The 14,629-nt window shown below is 43.1% G+C and overlaps 1 protein-coding gene across 1 annotated transcript in view; it reads left to right on the top strand.

The window, feature by feature from the left end:
- The first annotated feature begins 3,114 nt into the window (after window positions 1–3,114).
- DOCK2 (dedicator of cytokinesis 2) overlaps window positions 3,115–14,629 on the top strand; it is a 395,355-nt gene continuing 383,840 nt past the window's right edge. The window contains exon 1 of the mRNA XM_054691629.1: window positions 3,115–3,203. Within this exon, the coding sequence (XP_054547604.1) occupies window positions 3,161–3,203 (43 nt within the window). The 5' untranslated portion in view covers window positions 3,115–3,160. The remainder of the gene's footprint in view (window positions 3,204–14,629) is intronic.

The following is a 14,629-nucleotide window of genomic DNA, read 5'->3' as shown; positions in this document are numbered from 1 at the left end:
CACTAGAAGGAAGCACAGAACACATTGAAAGTTGTTATACTCAGCTACCACTCTTTACAAGGAAAGAATATAAATTTAATTTTTTCCCGGGAGGAAGTACATCGAGTTCAGGGAACAGCTAAATGTTTCTTTTGTCCACTCCACATGGATTCAGGGTGTATTACTTTCTTAGTATCAATATGTAACAATACTTATGGATTATTATCAAGCCGAAAAGCTCACCAAAACATTGGTGTCCAGAGTTACTGGGGCTTTGTCATGTAAGAATGATGGATTGATTGCTCATAAGGTTGATCTAAACTAGTATCCTGTGGCTCAAAGCCCCCACTTACATCTCATCATTCATCTCAGCATGGTCAGTCCCCACCTTAAATCATATTTTTCACTATCCAATGCGACCCAGGAAAATCATGACAGTTCAAGAGCCTAAAGAACTCCTTCAGTAGTGAGAACAAAGACCAGAGCAGAACATACATTTGTTTATAGTTGGGTTAATTCTTCACTACCCTGTGAAAAGACATTTTTGCTACTGAAACATGAAATTTCATTACACATCAAAATTTACAGATGAACACTTGCAATCAGATTTGATGACAGGGAACACTGCTGAAGTGAAATATGATCTCCCCACAGAAGTACCTATATCACAAAAGAATATACTCAAATTTTAATGTAAAATTTTGTATTTTATTTTGAATGTATTTTATCAATACAAAATTCTGGAAACTTGTTTTCTCTCTTTTTACATAAGAACCTGCAAGATATCCTTGATTTTGCCTCTTGGACTGCAAAGACTGAATTATTTATTATCTGACTGTACAGAAACTGTTTGCCAACCTCTGATGTATAATACAACGTGTAATACTGCTGTGGTGGTTAGTTTTATGAGTCAACTTGGAGAGACTATAGACCTCAATTATTCAATCAAACACCAAATCCAGTTGTTTCTGTGGAAGTATTTAATAGATGTAATTAACATCATTAATTAACTGATTTTAAGTGAAGGAGATTATACTGAATAATCTGAATGGGCCTGATCTAATTAGTTGAAAGTCTTTAACTGAACTTTCCTTGAAAAAGAAGAAATTTCTCCTCTGGCCAGCAGTTTCATCTCCTACCTGGGAGTTTCCAGTCTGCATTATCTGGTGATTGACACCAAAACTCATATTATGGTGTGGGAGAGTGGGGTTTTCTATGCGAATGATTGCTGGTTCAAACATGCCTAGCCAGTCTCATAGTTACATAAGCCAATTCCTTGCAATAGATCTAGCTAGCTAGCTCCATATTCTTCTGGCTCTGTTTCTCTGGTGGAAGCCTGGGTGTTTCAACTTCCCAATAGGAAAGATATTACCCAATGTGGGCTGCTAGAAAACTGAAAAAGAAATACTTTAAAGTGACATTAACATTTTGTCATAGCTGCCTGTCAGCTGTGATATTGCCTAATCTATCTTTCTGACTCTAGTATAAGACAGAAAGGGGTAGTGAGAATTATGAATAATGAAAGAAAATTCAGGAAGACTTTAATTCGTTCTTATCGCTGTAGACCAAGGAGATATTTGTGTCTCTTAATAGAATCTGTTCCCAGCATAAAAGAGAATTTGAAAAGAAATGTTTCCATTGGCCTAACACTAGGATTTTTTTCCTGGGATCCATGGTCACTGACTGCTAGAGTACCCTCAACAACTTGGCATTGTTGATAAATCTTGTGCTTCTGTATTTTCAGAAGCATGTTTCCTGAGCTTTCGGCACATATTCCAAAGGGTCTGTGGCACCAAAAAAATACAACCACAAGTGACTTGCCCTACAGGTGGGTATTTAAGATTTATGTGTCACCTGCTATGTATATTACCTCTGTAATCCTCACACTAATTCTTAGGGGTCACCTGCTGCATGTGTTTTTTTCTCTAATCCTCACAATAAACATAAGAAATAGCTACTAGTATCCCATTTTACAGATGGGAAAATAAATGTAGAAAAATGAGGCAATTTGGGCCTCTCTGGTGATGCAGTGGGTTAAGCACTGCACTATGAGGTGGTCTGCAGCCTCTGTGGCACGTGTTCAATCCCCGGCCGGCCAGGGAGCAACCCACATGGTGCAGCAGACCTCTCCTGACTCGCCCACTGCTCCCCTCAACAGTGTACTTCGGTCAATCTGCTTGTTCTGTTCCCCACTCTGTCTCTGATGAATCCTCTCACCCGCCGCATCTCTGGCCTGTACCCCAGTTCTTGTATGCATAAGTAAGTAAATCTTTAAAAAAAAAAAGATGAAAAATGAGGCAATTTGTCTTAGTTGCTTAGCTGATACCCAACAGAATCTGGATTTGAACCCTCATCTGATACTAGAGCTCATGTTACGGGTAAAGGAGTGGGGGTTCCCATCAATCAGGCTTGGGAATTGGGAACTTTCTGCACTTCTGGTGTTGGCACAGTTGGCCCCACATACGTGATGGGCCTCTGCCTACTTATCTTGCTGTAGAGCAACCCCGATACAAAACGGGGTGCCTGACTGTGGGTCCTCACCCGCGCGCTTAAAAGGACTTATCAATGCTCTACTGCAGGCACACGCGAAAGGTTAATAAAAGGTTTATTTACAAGGAAGGGGAAATGAGGAAATGTACAACTCAGGGAGAAAAGTGGGAGACAAAGTTTTAAATGAGTCCTACCCGATCCACCAATCAGGAATCCCAAAATGGCACTCTGAGAGCTGGCCGCGAGCCAGGAGCCGTGAAGCCAAGAGGCGAGCGATAGCAAGCCCCCCAAGGCCCACATGTTTGGTTTTTATACCCAACCTGGCTGCTTAACTCCACCCTCAGGTCCCAGCCACCTTCCCTTTGGTGGTGATGGGATTTGTCTTTCCCACTGTCTTGATGGTTTTAGTCTGGACTGGGAGTGGAGTCCACAAAGCCTGTATGGGATTGGCTCAGGACATCATTTCTCCCTAACAATTTGAGAAGGGGAAAAGTTGGGTATGACAGCAAGACTTGCGTGTGCCTCGGCCCTACTGGAGGGAGGGGGAAGAGGAGGAGCAAGGAGGCCTGGGGAGGGCGGGCCCTGAGAAGGATTTTAAAAGAGGAAGGAAGTGGGGCCCTGCCTAGTGCCTAGCCATCCCCGGGCTGCTTCCCCACAGGAGGACACAGCGCTGCAGGCCCCTGGCCCAGCCATGGCCCCCTGGCGCAAAACTGACAAGGAGCGGCACGGCGTGGGTAGGTGTGGGCAGGGGGTTGGTAGCAAAGAAAAGGGCCAGGTGGCCTGAGAACCATATGCAGGAAGATGCTGTGGAGGCAGGCAGCACCGGTGTAGAGGGAGCGCTGCTGACTCAAGGTCTAAGGGCGACAGAGTGGCTCCCTTTAGGTGCTGTGGGGCCGAAAGTTTGGGGAAGGGTAGGCATGGGGAGAGCAAGTTAGACAGTCTGTCCAGCCCTTCTCTGACCACCCTCTCCCGCCTTCCACTAGACACCCTCTCTGAATGCTTTGCATTTCTGAGATGGGGTCCAGCAGAACTCTTGGCAAGCAGATTTTATGTGCCAGACCCAGCACTCCAAGGAGTGAACTCCATCTTGGCCTCATAAAGGGACGCCCTTCTTTCTCTTGCCTGGCCCAACTTTTCTCCCTCCAACCCTGTCCAAAGGGACGACCATCTGCCTGCTTCCCCTGCCTGTTCCTCCTGGGTCAGATGACCTCTGATTTGGCAGAGTCCAGTGGGCTGTGCAAGGCTTGAGGCATAGGCCTGAGAGGTGGGATCCTTCACTCAGCTTTGGAAAGCCTCTGGGGGAGAAAATCTGTCAGTTCGTCTGGGGAGATCTGTGAAGCCCGCCTTACAGTTTCAGCCATCTAATCTTTCAAACGCCTCTGCCGCAAATTCAAGGCGGAAGTGGTGGTTGGGGGAAGGGAGGCTTCAGGTACTAGGGACTCTTTCTACTAAGTGGCATCTGTGGTGCAATCTCCATAGACTCATTGTAGTTTTCAAACTTAAATGTGAATTTAAAAATTGCTCTGAAGCTTGCTACACTGGCAAATAACAGACACCACCCCAGTGATGAGGGTTGAGCAGGTCAGGCATTGCAGGATGCAGGCACCAAGAGAAGTTAATTAAGTATAGGAGGCCCGAAGGCCACTGTTTGAGAGAATGCCCCAAGAGCTCAACACTTACTGGGCTTCAGGCACCATGGAGTGTTCGAGATGAATAGCTCCCATCCAGAGAACAAATAATCTATGTACTTCAAGAGAGCTCAGTTATTCCATCTCTAAAATGGGAACTTTGAACTAGACTCAGTAAGGGCCCTTTTTCACTTCAAAACTTGGCAGTATAAAGGGAAGATGAAAACGGTTAAATGGGGGCAAGTGTAGGTGTTGGGACCAATGTGGTCTAGGTGATTAAAATTAGATACTGCAAGGGGATGGGCAGCATGTGCATCCCTGAAAGCAGAGTGGTAGCACTTCTTGCCTTGAGAGGAGGGCGCTTTGAAGGGAATGATTATGTCTAAAGTAGGCTGGACATGATTATGTCTAAAGTAGCACAATATGCAGTTGAGACTTTTTCCTCTTGGGCAGTGGGGAGCTATAAATGGTTTTCAAGCAGGGGAGGGGCATGAACAGATTTGTGCTGAAGTCAATGTGGAGATAAACTGTATGGACAGAAAAGCAAAGCTGCAAAGCTGCCAAGGCAGCAGGCTGGGATTGATACTGGTGGCTCAGGATAATCTGGTCAGTTTACAGGGTGGCTGAGTGGAAGAGGCCTACTGTCCGCCCCATGGGCTACAGTGCCTTCCTGCTGTGTAGGCCCTGTGCTTTGATGTGAAGACCATTGACCCTGATGCCAGGTTGCCTGCTTTTGGATTCCAGCTTCCAACATCCCCAGCCCTGCGACTTAGACAAGTTGCTTATTTTTTTCAGACCTCAATCTCTCTCTGTTTGATGGGGCTAATAAGAATACCTGCTTCCAGGGGTTGTGGAGGGTAAAATGAGTTAATGCACATAATGTACCTAGAAGGAGGTACAAGTAAAACTAAGTGTCATTAACTATTTTTTTTAGGTTTTGTCTCCTGCATGGGGGCCCAGTTGAGGATGTGACACCACGGGATGGGATGGGGCTATAGAAAGGAATAGGGTTCTCTCCTTCCCAACAGAGGAAACCCCATCTTTGTGTTAAGGGACTGAGGACTCTATTAGGCTCCAGGCCCAGAGGCTTCTTGATCTGATGATATGACTGACACTTCCATGCCTACTTATGAAAATCCTAAGTTTTGGAGGGGAGGGAAGAAGGCCTACAACCCTCTAGAGAGCCAGAAAACTCTTGGTAAGAGCCTGATCATCAGAAGAATCTCTTTTCTCTGCTGAGAAATGTCAGAAGCAAGAATGGTAACCTCCAACACTCATCTGCAGGTTCTGGGCAGATGCAAGGGAAAGGCAAGCCTGGAGAGCTGTTCTTTAGTCTTGTCATCATAAGTCGAGGTATTAATACTTTTCTGTTTCAAAGTATTCCTCTATGATGAGCTTTTGAGATATGAGTGTGGAGGGTATAGAAGACAGAGTCAAAGGCACATAAAGAATTAGGGCATTTCTTGTAATATATCCAGAATTGGAGCTTTGCTTTTCATCTTCAGTTGTGGTGGTATTTAGCCATCCTTCCTCTGGCCTAATTGATGAGGGATCCTGGTATCTATCTTGAGAGTTGACTTAACAAGAGCCACCTCTTCATCACCACAACCACTCAGCTTCTTTTTCATCTTGCTGTCTAGTGGGCAGCCAGGATGATACTCATGTAGATCCCTATCCAGGTTATTTTTCCTTGCTTGATAGAGCCTTAACATGAGATCCACTGGAGTTCCAAATAGTACTCTCAGGTGGAAGTAAGGTAGGCGTTTCCATAGGCAAAAACATGTGATTAGGTTGTAAGACACTCCTTGGAACTCAAGGAGTTATATGTAAGGCTGGAAGCTAGGGCTGTAGAATCAGAATGAGTTTATATCTGGAGCTGATTCCTGTTTTGTAAAAGGAGGTTATAATGATGGATATTAAGGTTCTTAGGAATGGGGTAATGTGTGAAGAGCACTTAGTACTATGGCTGGCTCATTGAAAGTAATTGACTGACGTAAAGGCAGTTACCTAGTAGTTTCAGAGCCAAAAGAGATATACACCCTAACACCAGGTTCAGGACAGTCCTGACTTACAAGTCCTTTTCTATGTTTTACAAGCTCCAATCTCATGCAAAATCTTTGTCTGGCTTCAGAACATATGTGTGAGGAATTGTATTATTTCATATGAAGAAACAAGGGACCAGAGTTCACAAAATGTGAAAGTACTTGGAATGGGCCTTAAATCCAGTTGACTTCAGACTTCAGGCCCTTTGCACTATACTAAGAGGGGGTTGAAATGTGTGTGGTGTATGGGTCAGACAGTCCAGTTTGGTTTTAGTAGATGTGGTAAAAGAGAACAGTGAAGAGGTAGATTGCAAACAGATAGTGACAGGCTTTGAATGCCAAGTTTACAAGTTTGGACGTCATTTTATGAACAGTGGAGTTCTGAGAAGGCACATCACCTGTAAGAAGTTAACACAGTTGAAAGAGGGACAGGGATTAGACATAGAGAAGAACAAAAGTGGGTCACAATCTATTATACCTGTCTACTGACTATCTAGCAGGAGACTTCATAGCAGTTCACCTATAATTAACTTTTCTTTTTGGCCTTTACACTCTTAATCCTCTCTGCCTGAGACTTTTGTCAGTTAGGAGTACTTTCTTTTTGGAGGAGAGAAAACAGGGCAGAAAAGGAAGAGGTAGAAAGAGTAAGTTAAAAGTATCAGGATTCAGTGTGACTATGGGTGACAGAAAATCTCAGAAAAGCCAAGGAAGAAGTTTATTTCTCTCTCACATAGAAAGTATGAGATAATAGGATAGCTAATTCTATCTCCCACACTCTTTCCTTGATATGAGAGTTCTGTTGCATACTACCTTCCAAGCAGAAAGAAGGATGAAGGAAACAAGGGAATGACCCTTTTCTCTAAGGACTCTTACTCAAAGGTCTACTTGATACTTCCTCTTATATCCTATTGACTAAAACCTAATCACAGGACCAACTTAGCTGCAAGTGAAGGTAAACAACACAGCCTGTAATGTAAATAGCCATGCAGCCAGCTGAAAATTAGGAGTTCCATTCCTAAGGAAGGAGGAAAGAAGGTTATTGGGGTTGAAGTCCATACCAAAAAATGATATTTAGGGACTATAAATGAGGAATTCAAGGCAGGGGTTATCCTGTAAAGGGTGAAGGTATAAAAACATTTTGTTTATGTTCAAGCTGCACCTTTCAGACAGATGTGTGTGGGGACTTCAATTATGCTAAGAAAAGTGTTCTCTGTGCAACTTATTTCATTGTGTACCTGTGTGTGGGTTGGGGAGTATTTGTTGATTCTTTCTGAGAGTTGTGAGGAGAATATGTTTCATGGCTCTCTCTAAGCTTCTGGTAATTTGCTGGCCATCTGTGAAGTATGTTGGCTTGCAGACTAATTATTATTCCAGCCTCCACATATTATGCTCCCTGTATGTATGTGTCATCTCCAAATTGTCCCTTTTAATAAGGACACCAGTCATATTGAATTAGAATTCACCTAACTGGTCTGATTTGAATGTGATTACTTCTGTAAAGACTCAATCTATAAATAAGGTAATGTTTGAGGTACTAGAAGTTAGGACTCTAAAGACATCTTTTGTTTATGGGGAAAGCCGTAATTCAACCTTAACAGGCTTTGAAAATGCAAAGAAGAGGTTCTTTCCACATCTTGATTGAGGCATATGGAAGAATCTGAGACCAACACAGGGTGATTCTGTTGCAGCCAGGAACCCTGGACAGAGCTCATCCATGGGAAGATGGACAAAAATTTGAAGTGGGGGATGGATGCTTGAGCCTTTTGAAGCATGGAGTCTACTACAAAAACAAAATCCACTCAAACTAGTCCAATTAGAAAGTGTGTGATATATATGTGAGGCAGGAAAGTGGTGTATTCTAAGGATTAGGAAAAATCAAGCAGAAATCCAGGAAGCATGAGCAATGAGTCTGTGCAAGGTCTTGAAGGTAGCTCTGGGGAGCTCTGTCTCTTTCTCATGACTTCCCAGCTTTTCTAAGCACATCAGCTCTCTTATCTTTACTCACCTTGCCAACTCCTAACTCCATCACTCTTCCTTTCAACTCCTAACTCCATAACTCCTTCTCTCTTTCAGGAGAAGCAAGGTGAGGGGAGGGGTGGGAGAATATTCTGATAATATCATCAGGGTGGCCCCAGCATGCTGCATGTCCCAACTTTGCATGATTTTGTAGTATAAACAAACTCTGTCTCTCCTCTCTGTATTAATTCATTCTAAGTTCTGAGAGAGAAGATATGAATGGACTAACTCTCTTTTTCAAGAAAATCCACCCAAGTTGGAAGTCATTGCCAGCCTACGAATAGGTACCACTCTGATCAGGGTGACGGCCCTCTAGGATTCAATATAAGGTGGAGTCATTGGCTTGCTACTTTTCCAGTGGGAACTGTGGGAGGGGAGACAGACGCTTTAAATAGGAGTCACACGTGTAATATGCATCTGAAATATAGTTAGGGCAGAACAGGACCACAGCAGAGGGTCCAGTTGTACTGTTCCTGTTACCAAAAGCAACAATTAAGAGGAAGGATAGAGAGCATCATTCACTTATTAACTTGCTCACTCACTCATCCTCCATTTATTTCCTAAATATTTGCTGGAGATTTCCTATGTACTAGGCATTATACTAGACACTGAGATTGCTAGGATTAGGTCAGCATGCTTCCTAGCCTGTAGGAGCATATATTCTGGGAGCAATGGGGAAGAAAAACAAGTTCCTTGGCAAGTCAATAAGCACATATGTCCTTTTGTAATAAAGGAGTTTATTTCATGAGTGAGAACATGGGAAGGGGAAGTCTTAAATTGCATGGACTGAGAAGGCATCTGCCGAGCAATGGGGAAAATAGTTTGAGAAAAAAATGGTTGGAGGGATCTTAGGACATGTATCTTTGCAAAAAAGGCCAGCTGTGTCATTGGCCTGGTCCCCAGAAATTAGTTTGTGTAACAAAAACACATGGATTAGAACTCTAATTCCTTTTTCAAAATAAGATTGATTTTATTTATTTATGCATACAAGAGCTAGGGTGTAGGCCAGAGGTCAGAGGTGTGGGGCAGGGAGAGGATTCACCAGAGGCAGAGTGGGGAGCAGAACAGGCAGATCTACTGAGATACACTCCTGAAATACACTGCTGAGGGAAGCAGTGGGCGATACAGGAGAGATCTCTGTACCATGTGGGTCAGCTCTCTGCCTGCGGGTCGAACTTGTGCTGTAGTGACTGCAGATAGCAGCATGATGCTGAGACTTAACCCCTTGGGCCACCAAGGAGGGCCTCAAATTCCTTTCTACTACCAATTCTTAGGTGCTTGGGCCTCCTACTTTCTGATGCTTCAGCAACTTTGAATTGTTTTGGAGTGCTTTTGGAGTGCCTGCTGGGCCGGTTGTTAAAGTCCACATAAGGAACTTGTTCTAATCTCTAGGCTTATGGGGCGTCATTAGCCAATGGCCATCTTGCTCCTAACCATAATGTTTATGTTGGAATGAACCTTGACAGATTGTGTTCTCTAAGCTCTGTTTCCTTCTGAGATCAGCATCTTTATATTGCTACTATATTTTGATACAGGCAACATAGTTATCATAATATTCCAGTTTCTGGACCTTTGGCCTTCTTTTTGCTTTTTTTTTTTTTTTAAAGCTTATAGGACTTTAATTTAACAGTCAGTAATATATGAATACTACTCTGTGTTCTATAGCATATGTTCTGCAAATGAGGAATGATAATGCTATCACCACCCCACTCCATAGGAATCTGGGTAGAGATGCCACAAATGTTCTCTTTAATAGGCCCTTTTCCATTCTTTTTACTTCCTTTAATTAGTGTGAGTTGAAAAACAGTCAGGCTGAGTTTATGAGCTTCTAAAGTCTTATTTGATTTTTAGTCCTCCTTGGAAAATGTCACTTCTTGCCACTCTGACCCCTTTAGGACACTGTCAGCTTATTCGTTGGTTTAAAGCCTCAGTCACAGATGCTGGGGCTGGAGGAGAATCTACTTGATAGTGTGAGCACTTTTCCAGGTGCCTCTCCTGTCTTTGTTCAGGGCACTTGGCATTCTCCTGACTTGATCCATAGGTCAAAGCATAAAATTAGGATGGTGAAAGGAGACATAGGTGGATGCCTCAGGATCCAAATCAGCATCTGAAAAGACAAGGTGCTGAGCAACCATTTGTTGGGTTAGATTAAGTTGTCAGTAAGGGAGATGTGTCAAGTAAAAGTGTTCCAGGTAAAACGAACAGCTGATGCAAAGGTCTTCAGGAGGAAGTCTCTGGTGTGTGGGTGGCCAGTGCGGCTGGAGGAGAGTGAGCAAGGGATAGAAGAGTAGGAAATCAATTCTCTGAAGGGAAGTCATAATGAGTAGTATGAGGTAGATATCATGAGGACTCTGACTTTTACTCTAAATGCAATGGGTTGGGACATTATCGGCTTTTGGACAGACTTGTGGAACAATTTGTTTTGTTTTTAGAAGGATTATTTTAGAAGTTTTATAATGGAGGAGAATGAAATGTAAAACAGGGAGGTGAGCCAGAAACTATCATAACCCAGATGAATTTCTCAAACCAGGGAGGTGGCAGTGAAGGAGGTGAGATTAGATTTTGGACATAGGTGTTGTAGTTGGAGCAAATGGAATTTCCCTCACTGATTAGATGTGGGTATGAAAGAAAGAGAAGAGCTGAGGGTGACTCAGATTTTTTTTTTTGTCTGAGAGGCTGGTAAAATGCAATTCATATCATATATGTTAAATCCTTGATCTAAGTTTTCATCCATATTGTCATAAATAGTAACAATATCTAATCTTTTTGGCATGGCACATTGTGGTATCATGTTAACCTCACAACCATCCTGAAAGGTGAACATGTTTATCTTCATTTCACTTATGAGGAAACATATGCGGAAAAGAGACTTTCACAGTCTCACTAAAACGCAGCCTCTTTCAGGTAGCTTTCTTGTACCTCACCCCTGGAAGAAACCCCTCCTGTTTAATTGTAGTCCTCATTTTTCACCTTGTCTTTTAGTTATTAACTGTATGTCCTCTTCCCCACTGGAAAACATATTGTGTGAGGGCAGAGTTCTATTGGGGGTCAATTTTAGTCCATCCAGCCCCAAGGCACTGGCAGGAGTGTGGCAGGTACTTAGTAACTATTAGCAAACCAATTCAATAGACACAGCAAAGGCATTTTGTCCAAGTTGTTAATTCTTGGAGCTGTGACTGCCAGCAATACGAAAACTATAATAATCTATACAGATAAACACCTGGACCTAGAGTTGGCCACTGCACCAAATTTCACATTTCTTACCCTAGGACTGCGTTCAGATGACCCTGCTGTCATTTATTGGGAATGTGCACATGTCAGGCTAGCTTTTCCTCCTTCCTTCCTGTCCTTACCACCTTCACTCCCCACCACTTCCTCAGAGGCCCTCATTCCAGTTCTCCCCCTTGCCCTATCTGTGCCCCTCTTTGTTCCTCCCGTCTCACTTCCTTTTTGAGTGCCCACAGCTAATACGGCCCACAGCTTCCCCCACTGTTTGAAAGGCAACTTCTGATTTCTTGGTTGCTTCTTTTGTCTCTTCAAATAGGTTTCACAAAAGCTCCAGGACAGCAGGAGTCATTCCTTCTCATCCCACTTTTCTACCCTTTTGCAGATGCAGTAGAGTTCTAGGCACTGTGTATGGGAAGTAGATCTACATTGATAAAATCCTCGATTTTATCATAAAGTGTCACATCCAACTCGTGTGTGTATGTGCGTGTGTGTGTGTATGCGTGCACACATGTATGTATCTAGCAGAGGGTAAGAGTGTGTGAAGCTATGTGTCTGTGAATGCACATGGGCCTATAGGCATACTGGAAAGGAGGGAGTGAATCCAGCACAATGAATTCAGGCAGGACTTATACCCTTAACACTATTGACATTGGGGATCAAATAATTCTTTGTTATGGGGCTGTCTGGGTATTGAAGTTCATTTGGCAGCATCCCTGACCTCTACCAAGTAGATACTAAGAGGTCCTTCACCCCCGTTCCCACCCCCCAATATTGTGACACCCCAGAATGTCTCCATATATTGAGAGATGTTCCACTGGGGACAAGACTGTTCCTGATTGAGAATCACTGTTGTCGAGAGCCCAAGAATCCCAACTTTCCTCCTGCTACCTGGGTATGTCACTTTTGCTACTAAAATGAGCACAATGATAGACAACCTATAAAGTTATTATGAAGATCCTGTAGGGGCCCTAGAACACTTGGTGGAGAGTAGGCACTAAATACCTGTCCGTTAGTGAGAGGCAGTGTCATTCAATGGCTGAGGTGTGTGCTCTGGACCCAGCACACCTAACTTGACTTCTTCGTACTGTGTCTTCCTGGGCTATTGACTTCATCTTATGCTACCCAGTTTCCCATCTGTAAATAGAGATGATAATTGTGCCCACAATAAAAATGGTGAGGATCAAATTGGTAAGTGTGTGGGTAAAACCCTTGGAATAGTGTCTGCTAAATAGAAATAGAAAGTGCTCAGTAGAGGTGGTAATTCCTCTGTCCTTCCCAGTCAGTGGAGGGTCTCTTCCTCCCCACCATACCCCTTTTCTTCCCTCTCCTCCTTCTCATCCTCCTTTGCTCCCTGATATTCTCCTGGCTCATTCGTTGCTGACTTGCATTGAGCTCTGGCCTTGGTGCCAGAAGCTTCTGCTGGGTCATGGCAGTTACTCTCCCTGATGCCGCATCAGGATATTGCCACTGTGGTAAGACTGTCAACACCTTGCCCAGAAATTTCAGGAATACTGCTTTGCATTTTAATAAGCCATTTCACCTTAATCCAAAGTGGCTATGCCAACTTCTTCTATTTCTCCTTGGAATGGAGACCCTCCAAATCCAGCTCAGGTGCTAGAGAAGTGAGCTTCTGACAATTGCATTCTTTTCCTCCATTATTGTTTTTGGTCTCTTTTACGGCAACTTGTCTAAACTCTGTTAACCCTTGGTGTTCAAGCATGTCAGCAAATGACAGGACCCAGATGAGGTACAAATCCTTCCTGAAGAGTCACAGAGCACTTGATGACTGAATTCACAATTGTCAGCCAAGCTGGATCATCATTTCTTGAAGTAATCTCAAGAAATGCAAGAAAGAGCTTAGCCAGGAAAGGGACACACCTGCCTCTCATGTTCATATCCTTTCAGTTCAACAAGTATTTATTAAAGCTCAGTAAATGTTGATTGAACTTCTACTATAGGTCAAATTCTATTCTTAGTGCTGGGAATTCAGTGGTCAACAAGGCCCCCCCCCACACACACGAAATTATGGTCAGGGAAATAAGAAGTTTGGATTCCAATATGGGTTTGAACTCACTTTCTAGTTCTATGACCATGGACAAATTCCTTAATCCCTCTTAGAGTTTCTTTTATGTTACTTGGAGGGTAACACCTTAGAGGATTACTGTGAAGCTAGGATGAGCTGATATAATTAAAGCACTGTTTTGTTTTGTTTTTTGGCTTTTCTATGGGTATAACCTTACTATTTAGCAAATGACTATTTGATGAAAAATCATTTGCTCTTGGTATATAGTATGTACTCAAAAAAGGTTTAACATTTGGGAGTGGAGGTTAGAATCCAGACTTCTGCCCCCCCCCCCCCCCGTGTGTGTGTGTGTGTGTGTGTGTGTGTGTGTGCATTTGTATATCAGTTATCTATTTATCTAACTTAGATAGACAAGTTGTCTGTTCTTCCTATGCCTCAGTTTTTTAATCTACAAATTTAAGAGAAATATTAATTTCCTAATATTGCACAAAGCACAGAAATCTTACCTTAGTTGTTCCTGTGAACAGTGTGCTTTGGCAATGGTGTTTACTTCTCCCTTATTTCTCTCTATTTGGCCTCTAAATAAGCAGGGTACTTCAATATATTCAATATATTAGTCACAGAATTGGTGACTAATCAGTGGATTCAATTTCCAGGCTTGCTGGATGTCACACCTGTCTTATGTAGCTGCTCCTGCTGGCTTGCCAGCCCAATATGAGAATCCACATTGGGTTCCATGACCTCAGATGCCCTGGTATTTGAAACACCCCATTGATCCTTGGCCATGAGTTATCTTGGTTTGGGTTGGCTTATCAGTAGCTAGTTACTGCCTTAGTTCTTGAGTATAGTATTTTGATATAGGGAGAAGTCAAAATCTCCATGAAATGTGGCAATAACCTCTAAGGCATGGAGGCCGCATGTGAAAGGGGAAACATCTGTGGGAATCCGTCCCCCAGTTATCTATCTTCAGTGGGTGGGCATGGCTATGGTGGGGCTGGTTATGATTTCAGTGACTTTTAATTATTCTCCAGCCAGCCAATATATATCTTCCTTATGTTTTTCTGCCTTTTCTGTCTCACTCAGAAGTTGAGAGTAGTTAGGTCTCCAGGGAGAAGAAAAGAAAAAGAATTGTTCTTACACTGGAACTCAAGTGAGGGTCATAGATAAGCAATCAAACTTTAGCAGAGTGGCATTCTGATTCAAAGTTTCCTGTTAGTCATTTA

The sequence above is a fragment of the Talpa occidentalis genome, unplaced genomic scaffold (assembly GCF_014898055.3).
Source record: "Talpa occidentalis isolate TD23 unplaced genomic scaffold, MPIMG_talOcc4v2.1 talOcc4.9, whole genome shotgun sequence".
In the NCBI taxonomy this organism is placed as follows: Eukaryota; Metazoa; Chordata; class Mammalia; order Eulipotyphla; family Talpidae; genus Talpa; species Talpa occidentalis.
The sequence above is the reverse complement of the archived record's forward strand: the minus strand, read 5'-3'. Positions and strand labels throughout refer to the sequence as shown.